The sequence below is a fragment of the Xenopus laevis genome, chromosome 2L, assembly GCF_017654675.1.
Source record: "Xenopus laevis strain J_2021 chromosome 2L, Xenopus_laevis_v10.1, whole genome shotgun sequence".
Lineage (NCBI taxonomy): Eukaryota > Metazoa > Chordata > Amphibia > Anura > Pipidae > Xenopus > Xenopus laevis.
Window position 1 is genome coordinate 161,083,814 of NC_054373.1, and position 24,013 is coordinate 161,107,826.

The 24,013-nt window shown below is 36.5% G+C and overlaps 1 protein-coding gene across 4 annotated transcripts in view; it reads left to right on the forward strand.

Annotated features, from left to right (window-relative positions):
* Window positions 1-24,013, forward strand: part of dclk1.L (doublecortin like kinase 1 L homeolog) — a 223,019-nt gene that overhangs the window by 126,995 nt on the left and 72,011 nt on the right. For 3 of the 4 annotated variants that reach the window (XM_018247681.2, XM_018247680.2, XM_041582639.1), the window contains one exon: window positions 469-563. In XM_018247681.2, the coding sequence (XP_018103170.1) occupies window positions 469-563 (95 nt within the window). Of the gene's footprint in view, window positions 1-468; window positions 564-17,257; window positions 22,757-24,013 lie in introns of those variants that run through there. The other variant, XM_041582640.1, reaches the window with a different exon arrangement.

The window sequence follows — 24,013 nt, forward strand, 5'->3', positions numbered from 1 at the left end:
CTTAGTTTGGATCATGTACAAGATACTGTCTTATTATTACAGAGAAAAAGGAAATCATTTTTAAAAATTTGGATTATTTGGAAAAATGGAGTCTATAGGAGACGGATATACCTGTAATTTCGAATTATCTGCTTTGAATGGACTCAGTTTTCCAGATAAGTTAAAAAGTATTGATAACTACACAAACAAGCTTTTATGATTCTTAATTTAAATATATATATATATATATATATATATATATATATATATATATATATATATATATATATATATATATATATATATATATATTCTGTTATTTAGCAATGTAATGGTATTTGTTAGTAAAATTTGTTGTCAAACTACAACTCCCAGAATGCAATATATGCTGTACTTTAAACTGCATGTTGGGCATCATGGCTAAATTGTGCAGCTGATACTAGTTCTCTTTTATGATTTATATATTTTGTTGTTTTTTTTGTTTCCCAGTCAATGGCACCCCAGGGAGTCAGCTGTCTACCCCTCGCTCTGGAAAGTCGCCAAGTCCATCACCCACCAGTCCGGGGAGCCTGAGGAAACAGAGGGTACACTTTTATTTTATTTCTCTTCTTAATATAAGTATAATATAATGTATAAGGTACATTGCAAGTGATCATGTATCTATGCTGTTCGGCTGAGTGCTAGTCCTATGCTTCCCATCCTGTCACAGTTCTGTCAGTCAGAAAATTGTATTGTGTCGGAGAGAAAAAGGATGGCTTAAATTATTCATCTCCCATCACCTTGGTAAATAATGACAGTTCAGAGGACAGTAGGCGAAGAAGATTTCAACACATATCAGTTCTGCAATGATCAAATATGCAAATCAGAATGATGAAATATTCAAAAGGTTCTGTACCTTCATTCGACTGAGAAGCAATTAAAAACCCCCGTGTCTCTCTAAGTGCCCTGTAGAGATCCTCTGTGACTGCATGTAACAACCATCAAGAGCATTCTCCAATGACATAACTGGGGCTCCTCGTCGCTTCCCACCTCAAATGTCTAGCCAGATGTAGCTCCGTTAAATATGTCTGGCCAAATGGCAAAGACAAGATTGGAAATGAGTGACAGCTGTTGGCTGTGGCACCTTAGCCATATCAATATGCACATTAACATGCAGTAATTCCATGTGCAAGGATACTTCCAGTGCAAAGCTATGATGATGTCATTGGGAATTAAACCATGGCATGTCATAGCTGTTTGAATTCCCCGTTAATACACCTAGCTTGCCATAGCATTTTATCTGAAAAGCAAACTATCCACAATCATATAACTCAAGGTTTTGTACTTTTTCATATATACCTGTGCAGCATGGCATAATCTTTTATACCCAATGAAATGCACCTTTTAGGCAGTAGTGGTGGGCGATGTTTGTCTTCTGTCAATATTGGTGTAACTAAGCATCATTAATATTACCTCTTTTCTATCGTGATTCAAGTTTGGTAAATGTCACAAGTTGGAAAGTTTGGTTGGCTTTTTGCTGAGAGCATGTTGGGAAGCAGTATAGATAACTTGTAGTGATTGGAGAATAAATTCGCCAGGCACGGATTTCCACGTTTCACTGCCTACAAATGTTTTTGTGAAACTGCGATGAAAATTTGCAAAAAAAAACTGTGTCGCGTCAAAATTATTCGGACGCCCATTGACTAATGCATTTGGACAAAATAGTCGCACGTATAAAAATTTCAGTAGTAACGAAAATTGTCGGGCGTCATAATTATTTTGTCTCCCATTTCACCCATAACTAATAACTTGTATGGAGTTTGCCTAGGGTGCAACTATGTGGTGGTGCTGGGCAGGTGCCTGTTTAAGATTCTTCTGCCTACCCCTAGTCTAGATTTGCTCCCTTCTGCAGATCTCGCCTTCCCCCTTCTCTCCCTCCCCTGCCCTTATGCTTCCCCTTCGTTTCCCTCCCCTATGTTATGGCACGTGCACACATGCCAGTGGGGCGGAGTTAACCGACCGGGTTTCCTAGGGTTCCCAGTCAGCTTGCCCCGGCCCTGGCTCAAGCTGAAACTCAACACTTAGGAAAAGTTGTTTATGATAGGCCACAGGCATTCGTTTTGAAATTACTTTGTATACTTTCTATTGCAAGAGCATCATAAGGTCCCAGCTTTAGCACCAATACTGTACCAGTAACATTCACATTTCAAATCCCCTAAATTACATTTCAAGCTGGACAAAAATTGAGTCCGTTTTGCTAGTATATATATTTATGGAAGCCAAGTTGCATATTTTTCATCAGAAGAATAATGTTGCAGTTTTTACTCTGATGTGACCCATAAAAGTCTCAATGTATTTTTGTACTGTCCATATGGACAGAGCCAAAACCCAAAAAACAGATTTTGATGAAAGTAAGAAGACCCTGGCCATGTCATTTCCATCTCTGCCAATGCCTCATAGATTCACCAAGAACATATATGAGCAGATCAGATTATGTGTAGGGCAACAGCATTGTTCCCATAGAAGTGCTTATCTAAGCTTTGGAAGCTTTGCAAAATGTGCATAGATTCACATCAGAAATTCAGGCAGGTATACCCAGCCCAAAGCTGGACATTATAGATATTTCAAACAGATATTGACCTTATTTCCTGACCATATCTGTTAATGATGTGCCAGTTTAGGGTTATGTATATCTGCTTGAATTTCTCTGCTCCCAAAGTGCATTATGGTCCATCTTAATTGCCACTGGTGGAAGGAAAGTGTGTGGAGTTCTTTGTATTTGTCAGTTGAACATCCATTTTTCTATGAACTGGACTGGAATACATTTCACAAATCGACATATGGGTCATAAATTACAAGTCTCACAATTTTTCTGCAGTAATTTGTGAATCGATTTGCAATTTAATATTCATTTGTGCTGGCCACGTGGCCAAGGCCATTCAAGCCATCTGGATGCTTGACGTGATGTCTTCCAGTGGTTTTACAAATAACCACTGTGCTCTCAATAACTTCAATAAAGTGCCTCCAACACTTCAGTCATTCTCTGAAGATGAGAAAAGTTGTTTCATTGGCTTCTGCTAATGTGGGAATATAGTATAAGAACCGCATGTTTGGCCCATGTGCCAACAACGGGATCATAATGGGACTGAAATGGCCGTCACTGAATGCAATTTTCTAACTTGACTGACAGATAGCTGGTACTGGTTGGGCCCCATACATGCCAATAAGCTGTCGATGGTCAATTTGGAATATTTTACAGATTCATTCATGCCCAGCTTTACTGTAGGAAAATTGTTTATCCCTACCCATGTCTTTATAAATAAATATGTATATATAACTAAACCCAAATGGGTTATGATATTTTTGCTTAGTCTAGGCATTAGCAAAATAGAAAATGATACTTGTGCCTGAATGTTTATGTTATAGTTTTGCCAGTTATAGTTGTAACTTACAGTTTATGCAAGTAGGTACGTATTTTATGTGTGCAAATCTATTTGTATGACAATACTGTTTTAGATGTGAAGGGAGATACTTCACTAACACAAAAGTAGTAAACAGCTAGAGTAAAATTAATAAATACAAGTTCAGCAACATAAAAACAACAGAAAGCTTGCAAAAAAAATTAGATTATTCAAGTGAAGCAGCTTTCTTCAATACAAAAGAATTGTGGTTTGAAAGCAAGATGCCCCACCAAGTGCGAGGACATGATTCTGGGTATATACTGACAGACAATAAAAGAGTGCTGACCTTGGAAGGTCTAAGCAAAGCATAGAGAATATGAACTTGTGTTGGAGAGAGATTAGGTCAATGATGTCCCCATGCCTAAGTGATTAAAGGACTCTGAACAACTGAGATGTGTGATTCTTATTAATCTTGTGGAACTACTCCTGTCATTCAAAATCAGTCCAAATATGTGTCTTATGGATAGTGGAACAGGTATGGGACCTGTTATCCAGAATGCTCGGGACCTGGGGTTTTCCCAGATAAGGAAGCTTTCTGTAATTTGGATCCTCATACGTTATGTCTACTTCCTTATGTCTCCATATCTTATCTCTACTAGAGTATATCTTAGTTTGGATCAAGTACAGTGTACTGTTTTATTATTACATAGAAAAAGAAACAAATTTTTAGAAATTTGGATTTTTTTTGGATAAAATGGAGTTTTTACATAATTTAGCGCTTTCTCGATAACAGGTTTCTGGATAACAGATCCCATACCTGTACCAGAGAAATAGTTTAGTTAATTATCATAGAAAATAACCAAAGGTTTCAATGTAGTAATGAAGTGAAGTAATGCTGTACATGTCCATGCGAAGGAATAAGTGTAGTAAAAGCCATTTCAGGATGAGTAGCCAGTGAACAATGTTCTTAAAAATACTTTGGGTTTTTTCAGTTTCCAGGTCTATCATCAGAAGTCAGTATTGATCTTTAGAGACCCATGATACATTCTTTTCTTGCTTAGTACTAAGTATTGATTTTTAGCAAACGTAGATTAATGGACTGTATATCCCCAACAAGGTAATATCTTTACTACCGTATGTTAAATTTCTTATAATTCTTTCTGTCGATGAGCAGAATTGTGAGTATGCTTTATCACAGTGAATTGCAGACTTTTTGTGTACAAGCCTGTATTTATGAGCCCATATATTTCAACAGGTCACCCTGCCTTGTAACCTCTTTTTAAACAGAGAAAAAACATTATTTTACATAAAATAATTTATTTACATAAATATACATAAAAACTCATGCACTTATATTTGACTTTCTGGCTCCCCCCCCCCCCAAATTCCACAGTTTAGGAAAAAATACTGAACAGATAAGATATGTCAGATATTTCTTTGGCTGGCATGGTATCAACATTTTTGCCCCTGAAAGTCTGCATGGATTATCATTGTTATTTATATAAAACTTCAGTAAAGATAAATGCATGAAAAACGAAGAACTACAGGGATTTAGATTTTAGACTGGTGGGCTATTTATCAATTTTCAAGTTCAAGATTGGAGATTACTCAATTGAATTTTTTCACAACTTGAATCAGAAAAAAGAAGAAAAAAATTGGAAATCAAAAACCTGTCTGTAAAGATTTCACTGTTTAAAAAGATCTTGAAGTTGAAGCTTAAAATTGCCCAAAAGTTGGAAATCTACCTCCCACTGACTTCTATAGAAGCTCAACAGCTGGGATTTGAATTTTAAGCATTTGGAGATTGCATTTTTTTGTGCCGTCAATATTTTGAAAAAGGCAATTTAAAGGATTTTTAGTTTTCCCGAAAGTCAGGAAAGTGGTTAATCAGCTGACACATTTATCAAAGCAGGTGGATATGTCAACTCCTTAGGCGTTGAGCAGTTGAACTCCACTCTGTGCTTGTAGAACCAGGCTGGATAGGTATCCCTATCATTTATACTCAGAAAAAATAATGTTAAATCCTTTTCAAGGAAATGTTGGACTTGGTCAAAATATAAAGCATTGGGAAACTTCTTGTATTTATTGCAGAAATAAACTGTAATAGTTTATAGGATCTGGGTGTTCAATATTGGGATAAATAAAGATCTTTTTGTGAGGGCCCTCTTTCTAGATTATATTATTCCATGGAATTAAACTGTAAAAAAACACTGCAGTGTGACTCATAGAGACCAATTGTGGTTTCTTATCTCAGCTGCCATCTTGGGTTTAATTAGAATATGTCTGAATATCTGTTGGAGATTTGGTAAAATAAGAAATAATGTGACAATGAAAGAACATGATATTATTATTACAGAGTCAGTTGGGATTGTTGAAGGAATGGTCTACACGTTCTTTAAAACCAATCGATCAATTGCAGTAGCTTAACATAACAGGTAGTATCACAGCCAAATTTAACGCCAGGTTATGCTTTTTAATTCTTACATTAGTTAAACTTACCCTCAAGTGCCAAGTGACCTACTGAGCATCCAAGAGATGTTGTTTGAAGTCGCATATAACGTGGTTCATAAAAAATGTTCTTGAGATAACCCAGTTGGAGAATAGACGCATTCCATTTCTTGCTTGTTCCCGCTGAGAGCCATGACCAGCAAGAAGGCTTCAGATCTTAACTCAGCATATAATGTATCCGCCCAAGGCATGAACACATTGCTTCCCCGCCACATTCAGTGTCAGAATAATAAAGCTAAAACTGTTTTTACCCTAGGACATAACTCAAATTAATTTGCAAGCTGTGTTACTTAAAGGGGAACTATCGCAAAAATGTAATATTAGCTTTAGCATACTCCAATAAGAAATTAAAAATTTTGTATCATTTCTGAAATAATCACGTTAATATTCACTAGCCCTCTCTCAGCATCTGTTTCTCTTTATTCTCTTTTAATTCAGCAGTTGGGTGTCAGATATTAATTGACAGTTAGACCAAATATATCTTATAGGGGGCTCCTTTTGCCTAGATGATGTATTAGAGACACCATGGAGCAGATTTATCAAGGGTCGAATTTCAAGGGTTAAAAAACCCTCAAATTCGACCCTCAAAGTAAAATCCATAGAATTCGAACGCAAAATGTTTGATCGAATAAAAATTGTTTGATCGAACGATAAAAATCGATCGAATCAGATGATTCGAACGATTTTAAGCGATCGATCGAATGATTTTTATTCGATCATAAAAAGTACAATGTCCCCATAGGCTAACATTCAATTCAGTAGCTTTTATTTGGCGAAGTATTCAGTCGAAGGATTTGACAGTACTTTGATTATCGAATGGACAAATGGGCGAACGCTTTTACTTTGAATTGTTCTATTCAAACAAATTCGATCGAATTTGACCAATTCGATGGTGTAAGTACCCAAAAAATTCCTTCAAAATTCAAATATTTTTGGATTCGAACTATTCACTCGAGCTTATTAAATCTGCCACATCATGTCTCTCTACATGCAGAATTTGTGCAAAAGGCAATAATTTTGTTAGATGTTGTGTGTACTGGAATCAGTTATTTGAGTGAGCTCTAATACATCTGCTAGGAAAGGAAGCCCCCCCTATAAGATATAGGGGGGGGGAATATATATAGGAATAGTGAATATAAACGTAATTATTTCAGAAACAATGCTGAATATTTAATTGATGTAATAGTAAGTTTCTTACTTCAGTATGAGGAAGCTTATATTACATTTTCATTCTCGCTATAGTTCCCCTTTAACCATTTTCTAGTTAATTGGTATAAATTGTTAGCCACTTGTATAAAGAAACCGCACCAGCAGGATTTTATCTCAATAAACAAAATCAGGTTTTATTCAATGTTTCTGCTCTAACACTTGAGCCGTCTTGACAGATCTACTGCTTAATCCATTACTCGGATTGATGGCTACAAAGATGCAGGTATGATAAGACTGAGTGTGCTTCCCAGCGGGGTATATTGAGTGCTTCTTCGTTCTCTTTGTTAGGAGGACGGATGTTTTGTATTTTTACAGTTACAAAGAATGGGGGTTATAATCTCCATCACATGCGTTTAATATTCACTGCTACACTTGGAAACACATGAGCAAAATGTTCTTATGGGCTACTATGTATACTTAGTTTTTCGGTTGAATAAGGGTATGATGTTACACAATAGGAGATCACGCCCACTCACATCACAACATTTTTGGCGCCTTTTGCTTTGTGCTTAAATAGTTTGTATTTTGTGCATAGTGTTTCATTTGCTGAAGACGGCTCAATGTTAGAGCCGAAACATTGAATAAAACCTGATTTTGTTTGTTGAGATAAAGTCCTGCTGCTGCCGCTTTTTTGTTGAAAAAATAAATATATATATATATATATATATATATATATATATATATATATATATATATATAGTGAATAAAGTACCCCCTCTTGTAAAATATAAGGATGTTATAAGTTACCGAGGAGTTTCATGACCATATAAAAACACGAGGCTGAAGGCCAGTGAGTCATGTGACAGAAATGACATCAGAACTCACGGTTTATAACTGATGACATCAGAACTCACGGTTTATAAGGATATAATTTACAAGATATTCATGGCGTTTGTGTAATATATATAAAAACATTTTGCCTGGGTGCAGTGTCACTATAGTAAAGCAGTGTTTTAGTAGATAATGACTGACATTTCGGCTAGCAATCTAGACTTTTTCAAAGTGTTCAAGCATGTAACACAAAGCCTAATAAGCCCCAAGTGGTGGGAGGATTATAAGTGATGTCATAATACGTGGGTAGTCCCTCACTAGTGGAGTATCATGGCGTTACTTATGATCCTTCCTGCCACTTGGGGTTTATTATGATTTGTGTTAGATGCTTGAACACTTTAAAAAAGGCTAGGTTGCAAGCAAAACTTCAGTCACCATCTAATAAAACACTGCTTAATTTTTTAAATTGTGAGTGCTGACCTTTTTTCAGTTTATATAGTGAATAAAGTACCCCCTCTTGTAAAATATAAGGATATTATAAGTTACCGAGGAGTTTCATGACCATATAAAAACACGAGGCCGAAGGCCGAGTGTTTTTATACAGGTCATGGAACTCCGAGGTAACTTCTAATATCCTCATATTTTACAACTGGGGGTACTTTATTTATTATAATACACAAATTTTAGTAAGTCATGTGACAGAAATGACATCACTACTCACCGTTTATAACTGATGACATCACTACTCACCGTTTATAAGGATATAATTTACAGGATATTCATGGCGTTTGTGTATTATAAATAAATATATATGTACTCCTGAGGACCAAAGCCTATGAGATCCCTGGTACAACAAGGTAAATCCAAATCTGCCAGAAAAGTATGGAGTATGTACAAACCAAACTGAAAAATGTATGGTAAGACCATAAAATATAGCACTAAAATTATTTAGCCATTTTGAAGATAAGTATATGGTAGTTTCAAATATATTGCCTGCAAAGGAGAGGGAGGCACACAGTGAGGCCAGTGTAGCTTTTACACCAGCACAAAGTAGCCAAGTTATGGAATTTTCTTTAAAAAAAAAAACAATGGTTTGGTTAAAAATCAATTGAGATCTAGTTCACGTTTTAGATTGATCAAACTTGAAAATGTGTTTCATTTTTCATCCTCACTTACAGCACCCTTCTATATGATACACCAATTTTGAGGCGAATTCCAGCGTTTCGCCGCTGGCGAATAAATTTGCGAAACCGCCGCACAAATTCGGCAACGTAAAAAAAATGGATGCCGGCGTCCATTTTTTTTGGATGCAGGCACTTTTTTGTCAGCGAATGTGCGCCAGCGTCCATAAAACAGACGGCGGCATCCAAAAACCGAACGCCTGCACCGTGTCTCCCCAAATTCGCCTATCACTAATCAAAATTATTTAGATGTCCCTATCAAATATGAGGAAGCAATATCCTATAGAGTAGAAACAGAGAAGAAATCTTGAAATCTTGAGTAATCTATTATAACCACAAATTTATGGGGCAGAATTTAGTACAAGCACCTCAAGGGACTACATTTGAAGAATTCTGAGCTAGAAGAGCGTTGGCTGTGATAAAACACAAAAATAATTTGTAATAAACCAGAAACTGCAACAAACAATACCTAAGGCACTCCAAGTATGAAAGCTTTGGAATATTTCTTAACTGATAAGTTACAAGTTGCTAAGTGAATGGAGACTTTTTGACCTTTCGTCTGCGTTTCCCTTAGCAACTCATCTACGTGTAACAACTTGCCATTCCTATTTCCTTCGTTGTTTGTAGGCAGTCAAATGAGGAGCCAGAACAGCAGGGCGCCTACACTTCAAAGAGAATTATAAGAACAAAGACATATACAGTTTCTCATTTCAGAAAATCCACTAGGCCAACAATTATGGTCTAATAATGTGTTTGTTTAAATGTATCTCTTAGGAGTTCGTTTGCCATTTTATAATTCCCAATATGCTATCCTTCTCTTCTCCTTTTATTTGTTTTCTACTTGGCGATTGAGGGGCTTGTGCATCACTATAAATAATAAAGGCATTTGAATAGTCAATTTAGTATGTTTGTACAGTATAATATGGCATTATTGGTTCTAATATATAATTGTTATTATAACTATCATAGAAGGAAACATATTTCTCTCCTCTTGTCTCCCCTCAAACAGCCAGACTCATCCTGCTGAAATCTGTTCAGTTTATCCTCTGTTATTGCCAAAAATTCTGTGTGTTGTCTAGTCTCCTGTCCCCACCTATTATAGAAGCATACAGTATATACATTTAAATGTATTAATATGCAATTCTCTGAATGTGATACTTATTTGTACTCTGGAAATACTCTTTATATACAGTAGTTTTTTTGCCCAAATGTTTATTATTATTATTTTTTTGATAGTGTTCTATTTGGTGAAATTAAATACTCTTTTATTCACCATGACTCAGTTGCCTGAGAACTTCTAATCACAATTAATTTACTTATTATGCACGTGCACTAATTAAAGGACTGAGTTGCTAACCTACATGTTGGTGCCTAAAGGCCTTATTAGTTTAAGGGGGTTATTTATCAAAAGTAAAATGTTAGAGCTTTTTATTCACTAGAAACTTGAATGGTATTGTATTTAAGAAAAAACTCCAGTTGCAAAAACCCAATTCTGCGAGTTTAAGTCACGAAAGCCATAAACTCAAATTGATTGAGTTTTTGGCAAAAAAATCTCGAATCGCTTGAATCATTAACGTTTTCAGGCAAAACCCTCCAAAAAACCTCGAACATCATGAAGGCTATTAACATCTTCGAATGTTTCAAGTGACCTCTGCCATTGAGTCCTACATGACCTCGACAGGTATTAGATGGTATATTTTTGGGTTGCAGCTTTTTTTTAAAAAAAATAACTTGAAAAATCCAAGTTTTTTTAACCCGAAAATGTCCATTTTGACCAAAAAATTTTTGTGAAAAAAACAACTCAAACCTTAATAAATCTGCCCCTTAATGTCAGTAAGTTTTATTTGGATAAGCTTGTTGCACTCTGTAGCCAATCAGAGCATACGAATAGTAACTATTTAAAAGAAAAATTCCAGCAGCAATAGAGTTGTCAAAAAACAGAGTTTTAAATGTTCAAATTGTCTTCTAAAGTTCTTAAATTTTATTTTATATTTGAGTCTTTAGATCAGCTTTAGAATTTGATCTACTAATTTAATTATTTGGCCCACGACATGTTGTGACTATTCCTTTAATGAAACAGATAATGGAAATCAATCTGTATAAAAATACCTTCAAATGTGCCCAACTTAAATTGAATAACCAACTTAAACCCTGTTTTTTGCACAATATCATTCTAAGGATCTTTCCAATATGGGTATTTGTTCACATTTCAGTTACAAATATTCTAATGCTCTGATTGGCTGCAAATTGGAGATGGAGACTTGCTTATTTGAAAGTGGATACTCAAATTAAAGAGGATGTAACCCCAAAAATAAATATTTGCATAACAAAAGAAATGTAATTTTAAGCAACTTTCCAGTACAGGTAGGGGATCCAGAAACCCATTATCAAAAAAAGCTCTGCATTTTGGAAAGGACACTTCCTTCCAAAGAATTAAAATTTTTAAAAAAGGTTTCCTTTTTCTCTCGAATAATAAAACAGTAACTTGTATTTGATCCAAACTAATATATAATTAATCCTTATTGGAAGCAAAACAATCCTATCGGGTTTATTTAATGTTAAATTATTTTCTATTTTTTTTTCGTAAATATAATTACCATGAAAACAGTATTTCTGCATTCCTTTCTGAACTGCTGGTTCTGAAATTGTAGAAGAAGGCAACTCTTATCCGGTCAAGGCTCAAATTCCCTCCTTGCTCAGGCATGTTAATCAAATGGTTTACAGCACAGTTTTAAGTAGGGTTGCACTGAATCCACTATTTTGGCCAAATCCTGAATCCTTCATGAAAGATTCAATCAAATCCTGAAACAGAATACAAACTGTAAGAGAACAGCGATTTTCAACTTCCTTGTTTGTGTGACAAAAAGTCACACAGCTGCCCCCAGTCATGTGACTTGTGCCTGCACTTTAGGATGGAATTACTTTCTGGCAGGCTTTATTTCTCCTACTTAATGTAACTGAATCAGTCTCAGTGGGACATGGCTTTTACTATTGAGTGTTGTTTTTAGATCTACCAGGGAGCTGTTATCTTGTGTTAGGGAGCTGCTATCTGGTTACCTTCCCATTGTTCTTTTGTTAGGCTTCTGGTGATATCAGTCCAACTTGCAGTACAGCAGTAAAGAGTGATTAAAGTTTTTCAGAGTCACATGGCTGGGGGCAGCTGGGAAACTGACAATATGTCTAGCCCCATGTCAGATTTCAAAATTGAATATAAAAAAAACTGTTTGCTCTTTTGAGAAATGGATTTCAGTGCAGAATTCTGCTGGAGTAGCACTATTAACTGATGTGTTTTGAAAAAACATGTTTTCTCATGACAGTATCCCTTTAAGGATTCAGATTTAGTTCAGCCAAGCACTTGCATTTGGCCAAATTCTGCTGAGAAAGGCCAAATCCCTAACCAAATCCTAGATTCAGTGTATCCGTAATCATTCAGTCGTCAGAACCCAGTGCCAAAATTGCATGGGACAGTCATATACTAATTTGAATTGCAATTATATTTACACATTTAAAAAAAAACATTGAAAATATGTTTAGAGTTTATATTGTAAAATTGGTAAGAATCACATTTTTTTATTTGGCACATTTTTATTTTATTTATGGGTTACAGCTCATTTAAAATAGAGATTGCCATTTCAGACAAGGGTCGAATTTGGAAGTAAAAAATACTTCGAAATTCAACCATCGAATTAAAATACTTCGAATATCGAAGTCGAAGGATTTTTCACTGAATTTGGCAATCGAATGATCGAAGTAAAATCATTCGATCGAATGATTCTAACTATTTTAGCGCATGATCTAACAATTTTACTTCAATGTGTAAAGACTTAGAAAACTGGTCTAGAAGGTCCCCATAGGCTAACATAGCACTTCGGCAGGTTTAATTTGGCGAAGTATTGAAGTCGAAGTTTTTTTAAAGAGACAGTACTTCGATTATCGAATGGTCGAATATTCAAACTATTTTACTTCGAATCAAATTCGAAGTAAATTCGAAGTCGTAGTATCATATTCGATGGTCAAAGTAACCAAAAAATGACTTCGAATTTCAAATTCAAGGAAAAGGGGTATAAGTTTCCATCTTCTCCCTTAATGGATTATCCAAATGTCCCTCTCCGCCAAGTTGCCTTTTTATCCGCATAAGATAAAGGCTACTGGTGTATCTATATACATATATATCATTTGCTTGTCTCTTCAGACATATTACTCATGTCTACGTGAAAAGGCAGGTTTTTCTAGCAAAAGCAAAATGGAATGAGGAGAATTAAAATTTGTACATGATTTTTACTTAAAATGTCTTGTATTTTTAGGAGCCCTGTATAAAATAACTAATTAAAAAAAAAATTACTGTGCACACAGTTCCCTTTCAACTTTCCTAGCCCTATGTAAATTATGGTTTAGATTAAGTTGGCATTCGACCGAATCATTCACGAACAATCGGGATTCACCTGAATCCCAATATGATGGATTGGATACATCTCTACCTTCTAATGATCTGAAGGTTATAGACTGGTGAAACTCATTATATGCTGTTAATACTCCCTTGCCTATCATGGAAGATCCAGTTTGGAGGGTTTGCCAAATTATCCCTCCTGCCCATAATTACCTTTGGTGAACATGTTTACTTGGGACCATCTACCACATGTCCAGTGGTGAACAATAGCAAAATGGTCAAGTCATCTCCCAGAATGTCTTGGAGATGTTTTGGGCGAAGGAGTGTATTTCCTGGGACTATACATACAGTATGTCTATAAGTCAATTCGACTGCAGTATATGAAACTGCTAAATAAATATGAGAGTATTATATTTTTCCAGACATCTACCTATCCAGTAGAGACCACGATGTCCAGAGAACTTGCCATCATTAGCTTATTATAGCATGAAAAAAAAACCCAATGCGAATGCTGTGAAAAATGTATGCATTCCGCCAGGTTGCTTAGCAACTCGAGCTGCCAGGGAGAAATCTGTGGCCTTTATTAAACAACGTGTGCCCCAATTTTGAGCAGGATTTTTTTTCCGACCATGGTTTACTTTGCTGCTGTATTGTAAAAAGAAGTCTCAGCTGATTTGCTTTGACGCAGTGAAAGCTACAACTCAAAAGAAATCCTCTTGCCAGACTTTGATGTCAGGGCTGCTTTAATGACAGTTGCACATGCGCTGGATCCACATGGGAATATTAAGCAGCTTCGGTCCCCTCTAGCATTAGTTTGCTTTCTTTAATGTACTCAAGTAATTACACACTTGGAAAGTTTCAAGATAAAATAATTAATTCAGCTCTACTGTATAATATTTTTCCTCTGTAGGCAACCTTTTCCTGCTGATAGCAATAAGATGTACAGGACATACTGAGCTGAGCTAAACAACCTGCTCTGAAATGTTCCATCATGTTGCTACACAGCAGTAATCCAAATTTATATTTAATCTGGGAAGTAATGCACCTCTTCCCTGTAGAACTTGTATATATTTTCATATAGACAGATTTTTTTAATCATGAACATGTTTTTGCTTCAGACGTGAAAATGATATCATGAATATAACTCCATTTAATTTTATCATAAATATTATAATACAGGTATTGGACCTATTATCCAGAATGCTTTGGACCTGGGGTATTCCAGAAGGGTATTTCCATAATTTGGATCTTTATACCTTAAGTCTACTAAAACATCTTTTAAACATTAATTGAACCCAATAGGCTGTTTTTGTCTCCAATAAGGATTAATTATATCTTAGTTGGGATTAAGTACAAGTTACTGTTTTATTATTACAGAGAAAATGGAAATCATTTTTAAAAAAGTCTATTAAGAGATGGCCTTCATATAAAATAAATAATAAAGTACTCCCTGTTGGCATTCTGTGACCTGTATAAAAGCACTTGAACTTTGGCCTTGTGCCATTATATGGTCATGGAACTCGTCAATGAGTTCTGCTATTCTTACATTTTATAATACAGGATAAATACTTCCCTATATATTCCTTCATTATATCATATGTGCACTGAATGAATATTAACTTGAAAATGTACTATATAGTACCCAACATTATCTACAAGTAATTAGGCAGTTATTTTCCCATCTTGCTTAAGGTTCTTTAATAAAATGCAATGAAGACCCAGTTGTCTACTATTATGGCTGCAGCGGGCAAAGAAAATGGCTTTAGTGACTTAAAAGGATTCTATCATGGGAAAACGTGTTTTTTTCCCAAAATGCAACTGTTAATAAAGCTGCTCCAGTAGAATTCTGCACTGAAATCAGATTTTTTATATTTAATTTTGAAATCTGACATGGGGCTAGACATATTGTCAGTCATGTGCTGTGATTAAACTTAAGTTTACGCTTTACTGCTGCTCTGCAAGTTAGAGTGATATCACACTCCTCCCTTACCCCCCCCCCAAGCAGGCCATCAGCATAACAATGAGATGGCAACTAGATAACAGCTCCCTAACACAGGATAACAGCTTCTTGGTACACATGAGAATAGCAGTCAATAGTAAAAATCCAAGTCCCACTGCAACTCCTTCAGTTACATGAGTGAGTTGGAGATACAATAGTTTATCTAAAAGCAGTTACATTGTGAAGTTCTGGCTTTTTCTGAAAGCACAGGATCAGGCACAATGACCTGAAATGGCTAAAAGGTTAGGCAGATCGGGGGGGGGGTTAAGTGTTAGTTGTGTTCTGAGGAATTGGGGTACTTTTGGAATGTTTCACATTTTTACGGTTTTTAGCCTTGTGTTTGTCTGAGGATTTCTTGTACTTCCATGTTTCTATGGTGAGCGGACCCCCTGGGCTTCCTGCTTCTTTACTGTCTGAGAAATATCAGCCTTTTATTCCTCCACTTGACTGACCCGTCTCTTTCTCTGCAAAACACCTCCCTCCCTAAACAAAAATTAAGATGTCTCTGACATCAGCTCAGCACAGGAGTTTAGCCAAACTATACAAGCATTCACTGACCAGTAATACAAGTCAACATATCTTTATTTTTTTTTAACTTCTTTTATTGAGTCATTGAACAGAATAAAGGTTTCACTCACATTGTACCTTTCACATTTCTAAATGAAGGTCACCATAGTAGCTGTACTTATTATTCGAAGTTGGAAGAAGGTCCTGTGCTGTAGAGTCCTGCATAGGGTCTGGTACTCACGAAATATCCACAATATGGTCAGGTTTTGGGCAAAAATCTCTGATTGCCTGAGCGGGTAGTTCGCAGGAAAACCATCTGGGCACCTGGCTAAGTTGCAGGACTGGTTGTTTCCCCTGCGTTTGTGGGTAAATTTTTTACCCTACCTAGCGGAATATGCTCTGGTGTGATGTCACTTCCAGTTTTGCGGGTGCCAGGTTGGTCAGGAAGTGGGTCTGGGTAGCAGAGCCTAGTGGGTGGCGGGTGCTAGTCGGCTTGCAGGTTTTCGGGTCCAGGTCGGGCACTGGTTTGCCCAATACCTGCGCAGGACTCTACTGTGCTTTTGCTCTGCTAAAAATTGAGTCAGGAAAAGCAGTGCAGGGAATCGAAAGTGCGTTTAATAGAAATAACAACACAATCATTATGAACTCACTGACAATTGTAATAAATGTATATAAAGTTGTGCAGAATTACATCTTATTTTCATTATGCAAAATTGTACTTTTTCTATGTATGAGCAGACTTCCTTTTTCAAGACTATGGTTCTTGTAGACATATTATTTCTCCTGCTAAGGAATCAATGCTGTAGACCCCCATGGATTGCTTCCTATTGAAAGTGGGATTGGCAAATCCTGTAAATAGCCCTCAACCTGAGACTACTACCCAAATATGTGCACCAGTACTGTGACTGGGAAGCACCCCCACAGCCATTTACAGATTTTCATCACTACTTTATAGTCTGCAAGCTCCATAGACATTAATGTGACCATACACTGGTCAACAATGTCTGGCTGATTGGGCTGAAAGCAAACAGATGGATACCTTACAATATACTGTACAATATTTTATAGCCATCTTCCTATTGTTCTTTCATGTGTATGGCCAGCTTTAGAGTATAAATGTTAATGAAATAGATCTAAATATATGGGCATAACTATACCCCATCTCTTTGTCTGTCTGTTGTTACCATGTCTGCCATATGTCATTCCACTAGATAACATCTGCGCAGTAATGTCTGCACCCCCCCTGCAATGTGTAACCACTAATTGTTTTTGTTTGTACAAGTAAGACATGAAAGCATCACAGGTAAACAAATCTATAATGCACTTCATCTTACAGGACCTGTATCGTCACCTGTCATCGGATGCTTTGGATTCAGTAGGAGACTCAGTTTAAAAGAGAAAATGGAGCAGTGTTTATGGTTTGTGAGTCGGTGATAGTTCATTCCAACTGATTTCATCTTAAGCGTTAAAAAAAAAAAAAGTAAAGCAGAAGGTGCCTTTGGTCCATAAACTATTTTGGGGGTTCACAAACTGTGTTGTTGTGTTAATGGGAATGCTGTAATTAAAAGTATTGTGTAATGTTTTGTAGATATAAGTGTGAGACATTCTCTTTATAGACTATAAGATACAATATATTAAATTACCATGCATTTAATTTACTTGCACTCATAGGGGCAGATTCACTAAAGGGCGAAGTGGCCGTCGCTAGCGACAATTCACCAGAAATCTCACCTGCAGGGACATCTGCAATTCACCAACAGGTGTAGAGGACGAATCACTAGCGAACAAGACCACTTTTAGATACCCAGCCCTATTCAAATTAACCCAAGCGCAAGAGTGCTAGCAAAGTTTCGCTAGGTAGAAATTAAAGCTAGAGAAAATTCAATATGAAATGCTCACCCAGCCAATGTAACGCTAGCAAAAATTTGCCAGCGTTCGGCTGCTGAGACACAACTTTGCATTTTAGTGAATTAGCGTGGTCGTAACGAATTTGTGTCTGGCGAAGTGTGGCGAAGCGGTTGCTGGTAAAAATTTGCCCTTTAGTGAATTTGTACCATAGACTTTATATCTAGTCAAGGTTTGGAAGCACATATCTTCTGTACATGTATCTACCATATTCTATTTATTTTCCAAACCGTAGAGTAAAATAATGAATTGTGAGAGCATAGCCTATTATAAGTACAGAATATTGTTGATGTTTATATTTTTACTGTACATTTAGGTTTGATCTGTCATGTCGCTACTACTCACTGGGAGATTTTCCCATTGCATAAATAGCAATATCACCCCTTGTGGTGCCTAGGTACAGACAGAATATGTGTAAAGAGGCCATAATTAATCTGAATGCTGCATAATTCACTGCCTTTATAAAGGAAGATTATTGTAAGATAGAAATTTATACAGATGGAAGTGCTGGAAGGCTATAGAAGTTGGTATTGACATGGCACCAAGGCATGAAATCATGATGTGCTTAGTTCTCAAAGCAAATGCTGTTGTAGAATTGGGGGTATACTTTCCCTTTAAGATTAGCGTTCCATTAAGGACCTTCTTAGTGCCATTGCAGCAATGTTAAATGTATGGCTATAAATAAAGTGAGCGCCCAAATAAAACCGCATTTTGAGCAGAGTTTCCAAAGATGATCTCATCATGACAGCATTTAAGTCTGCAGACTTATTTGGTAATGTTCAGGCTCTTGTCCAGGACTCTTAAAATCAGGGATTGTGTCCTTATTAATATATGCAGTTTTCTGCAGTCTGGATCATAAAAACTGCATAAATCACCCGCCAGGAAGAATTGAAGGGCAAGCTTTCACAAAGCCCATCTGCAAAAACAGTGCTTATTGATTAGCCACATAAATACCAAGAAAACACTATACTCAGGAAATTCCTCAGTGAGTATACTTAGCTTTTCATTGCCTGAACCCTCAGTGCAGCCCTTATAAAGCTTCTACCATGTGGATACTCATGCAGAGGTGCATGCTGGGGCAGCTGGAAAGCACATTTGGGAAGCAGAAGTTTGAGCAAAAATTCGACCAGATATGAGTCGCTCAACTTATGCTAAAAGAGGTGTTATGTGATCTAATAACTGGTAAATAGGTTCTTTAGCATATTTTATTGTATAGACTTATTTTAAGATGAGGATAAGACACACCCATGCAGTGGAATGATTTCATGAAGATTATATAATGGGTTAGTATCACTTGGAAACAACTGTCAAATTACTAGCCATAATTTACAATTTATGGTCTCTTCTTTCCTCTATACATTCATGATGACAGAGCTGATGCTCCGGCCATTAGTTCAATACCACACCAGGATTATATTAGAAATACTGGTGGGCTATTGGGTAGGTTTGACCATGAAACCCCTGACTAGTCATGATGCAGTCAATTTATAAATCATTGCATTGACAAAGTTGGTAGGTCCAGAAAGTAGACTTTTCCTCCCAGTGTCCCAACATGCCATTAATGATCAGGACTTGCCCACCTAATCTTTTGAAAAAGCAATATAAAAAATAAATTCCACTGTTAAGCAGGGAGCTATCTTAACATTCTGCTTTGAAAGGTTGGAGACATATTGAATAAAGTCATGCCAACCTAAAAACCTTTCTTCCCCTAAAAACTATGTAGACCTCACCTGGAATTATGGAAAATAATATTTCAGCAAAATGATGACCCTGCACAAAGTAAAGTTCATTGTATGGACAGGATAGATTTGAAGTGATGTGAGTAGAAGAACTTGACTGGGCTGCTCAGAGTCCTGACCTCTACCAAACTGAATACCTGTGGATGAACAGGAATGCCAATGTGAGTCAATCTTGATTCCCAACATAAGTAACCAAACTCTTATTTGTTAATGGAAGCAAATGCCACCAACCTTCCAACATCTAGTGGAAAATAGATTAGGATCAAATAGATGATCGATTTTTAATGATACCCTTTATCTTAGAAGAAGATAAGGAATAAACAGGTGTACACATACCATTGGCCATATAGTGTAGATCTCAAGTCTTTCTCTATTTACAAACCTTATTTGTCTTTCCCGAGCCTTTTCTCTGCCATGCACCAAGTGATGCCCAAAGAAAGGGATATTACATTTGTCATTTCCATCAGTTGCTAAATACAGTGTTCAGCTCTTTTTTAGCTAATATCTGGCTGGGAGCTAAAGTACAAAAATGACTAGTTTGACATCAATTGATTTGGGAGGAGCCATTCTTTCCAAGTGATACTCTACCTATAAGCCTTTTCACCCATAAACCAATACTTTATGGACCAGACAGGCAGCTTATGTCTTTTTTTTTTCTCTTTTATCTAACGTCTCTGGTATTTCTTTTGCATTGAATAACAATATGTAAACTTAAAAAAACTATTACCAGATTTGTCATTGTAGTGCATTGTGACAACCAGTCATGTTCAAAATCATCTTGAATGTTACAGTTGCTGAGTTACTGATCCACTAAATTACTTACTGCATTTGCTCTGAATATTGTTGTGACCTTTGTTTTATGGCAATACATATATCTGTGTGTTATCTTGCTCACGCGGGGATGAAATGTAAAAGTGGAGATATGTTCTTTGCCAGAGAGAAGTGCAAATTTTTGGTATTCATAGATCTGTGTTTTACCAGCAGTGGTTGCTGGGAATTGTATGCATTCAGCATATGGAACACTGAAGACTGGCTATAGTTATAATAGGGCTATGCGGTAATTAGTGTCCCATAGTCCTTTACCTGCTTGTAAATCTTCCACAGAGGATATGTGCTATTATTTTGGAGAATATGTCATCAATAGAATGTTAGCTTTTATTGAATACATGTATAGGATCTGAAATACAGCAATGCAATTTCCCATACAGCCCTATTTAAACAAGATATTCTTTATTTTTCCCTGATTTACCTTTTTCTCAAATAATAAAAAAGCATTTTATACTTGATGCTATCTAAGATGTATAAATCCATCGTGGTGGCCAAACACGTCTTTTGCATTACTTATATTTTTAAGTGTTTTTAGTGGCCTTAAGGCATGGGCTAAGCTGAGCCTGTCAGTAAGATCCCATACCTGTATACATGAAACAACATCACTGAAACCTGTTGTCAATGTATTAATGATGCACAAGGCTTGTGGTCTATCACCATCAAGCTGACATTCTAGATAGAATCACCAGCAAAGATCTGGTCTAATTCATGAGACAAACAGAACACCTTTATATGTTTATATGACTCCTGCTACATGTACATGTCATTTACTGAATTGAGAACACAAAAAAATGAAACCATTTAGGGTTATTCAAAAAGCAAGCAGTTCTATGATGAAAGTGTTAATTCATTATGCTGATATTATGTAATACAAGTTTTCTAATAAAGAACTACATGCTACATATATTTCCTCATTTTCCCAGTTCTGATATCTTCCTGATGTGCCAGGGCGACTATGAGACAACTACTTACCCTTAAAATAATATAACACTTTTGCAGAATATGTCTAATTAGAGCACAGAGATATGCAGATTCCCTGGTGCTTGACTCTCAGTGCAATTGGTCATTTTTTTTTTACAGCTGATTGAGGTTCTAATGCACCATTACAACACTGTGGACCTTGCACCAGGGTTCTTTGCAACGACCAAGTTCCATCCATTTAATGTAACCAAAAATCACCAAATTATCTAGAGATAAACGTTATATTATCATTACAACGCCCTTGTTGTCATTAAAACCTTCTTATCAGTCTTGGACTGGCAATCTGTGGGTTCTGGCAAATGCCAGAGGGGCTGCTGTAAGGTGCCATAGACAGTCATTATTAATTGGGCTGGTGGGGAGGCTATATGGGCCTGTGGATAGTGAAATGCCAGGGCCTATTTTGAATCCCAGTCCAGACCTGCCTCCTATCTAATATGTAAGGCATTTATTCAATAGCTTGAGCCCCAGTAGTTCTTAAAAGCACAGTTCTCTATTGCTGGTACTTCACAATATACCATTTCAACAGGTTATCTTACAGTGTATATTCACTTCCTAAATTGTCTTAATATAATGTATTTTATTCCCTGCTGAAGAGGGGACACGCCCTCAATTTGGTGCACCTCTTTGGCTCTGTCCCTCCCCAAGCCAATTCACGTATGTTGGTGGGTGACACCCTGGTTAGTTACCCTTCTGCTCCCCCTGGAAGATGCATGCTATCATAACTTTTGCACTACTAAGCACTGCTTGGTAACTATATGGCAGTTGGAGTAAGATTGGTGGACACCATCTTCTTAAAGCTGGCCATAGTTGCAGCCACACATGAACCAAACAGAACTTACAGTTAATTTTTTACCCATTTGAAAGTACATGGCTTTGGCCACCAATGTCTAATGTCAAAGTCTAATTCAATTCATAATTTATCCTCCCAAAAAAACCTGGTGGGACAATGACCTATTAACATGAGTATGCAAATATTGTCTCTTCTTTTGAATGCTTCTAAATTTGTTGATCAATATAATTACATGCCTATGATTAAGGGAATGTTTTCCGAAACGCAGAAGGCCATGTTGTTACCCTAATGTTGCAATAAACTTCTTCAAACTAATCATACTTATGCAATTAAGACTGAAAGTATGAATTTGTAGAGCTTATAAATTGTCTCATGACCACATCTGGCAACCAGGAAGATCTCACAATAACATAATTTTTAATGCATATTTTGAGACTAGTAGTGGGGGGGGGACATGGTGCCTTGATGAAAAACTCAAGTTTTAAAATCTTTAAAAAAAATGCATTTAAAATAAATGTGAATGACCATATTTGTTATGTCTTACAATGACCATAATGGAAATGTTAAATAAATAATGTGATGTCCTTGTGAATGTGACTTTCATTTCTCTTTGTCTGTGTATGACTTACATTGAGACCAGGTGGCAGTACGATTGAACCAATCTTTTCTTTAAAATAAAAGTCACTTTTCAGAGTTTTGTAATGGGTTGTACATCCCTCTGGTAACAAATGGTTCATATGTTTATATTTCTAGACTTGCCATGCCAAGGACAAGGAGATTCATAGGGTGTATGGTATCTCATTCTGCTCATCATTCATAAATTTTCTGCCTTTATAAACGTATTCATTTACATTGGTGCAATCTGGTGGTATTCCATATGCCTGCTCAGTCAAGTCATTGTTCTTCTGTCTGCTGAGGAGGCGATAATAAGGCTGGTTATTCTTGCATTTTAACTTTAATCTTCAACCAGCTATTCATCCTGGGCATTATACTTAGGGGGTTATTTATCAAAGTCCGAATTTATCTCATATTCAATTCCAAATAAACATAATCTTTTAGAGGGATATATATGAACAGGTATTGGACCTATTATCCAGAATCATCGGGACCTGGAGCTTTCCGGATAATGGGTATTTCCGTAATTTGGATCTTCACACCTTAAGTCTACTTGAAAATCATGTAAACATTAGGGGGCCAATTCATTAACTTCGAGTGAAGGATTCGAAGTAAAAAAACTTCAAATTTTGAAGTGTTTTTTTGGCTACTTCGACCATCGAATGGGCTACTTCGACCTTCGACTACGACTTCAAATCGAAGAATTCGAACTAAAAATCGTTCGACTATTCGACCATTCGATATTCGAAGTACTGTCTCTTTAAGAAAAAACTTCGAACCCCTAGTTCGCCACCTAAAAGCTACCAAACCCAATGTTAGCCTATGGGGAAGGTCCCCATAGGCTTGGCTAAGTTTTTTTGGTCGAAGGATAATCCTTTGATCGTTGGATTAAAATCCTTCGAATCGTTCGATACGAAGGAATTAATCGGTCGATCGAAGGATTATTCCTATGATCGTTCGATCTCAGTTTTTGCGCAAAATCCTTCGACTTCGATATTCGAAGTCGAAGGATTTTCATTCCCAGTCGAATATCGAGGGTTAATTAACCCTTGATATTCGACCCTTGATGCATCTGCCCCCAAATAAACCCAATAGGCTTGTTTTACTTCCAACAAGGATTAATTATATCTTAGTTGGGATCAAGTACAAGCAACTGTTTTCTTACTACAGAAAAAAAGGAAATCATCTTCAAAGTTTTGGATTATCTGATTATAATGGAGTCTATGAGAGACGG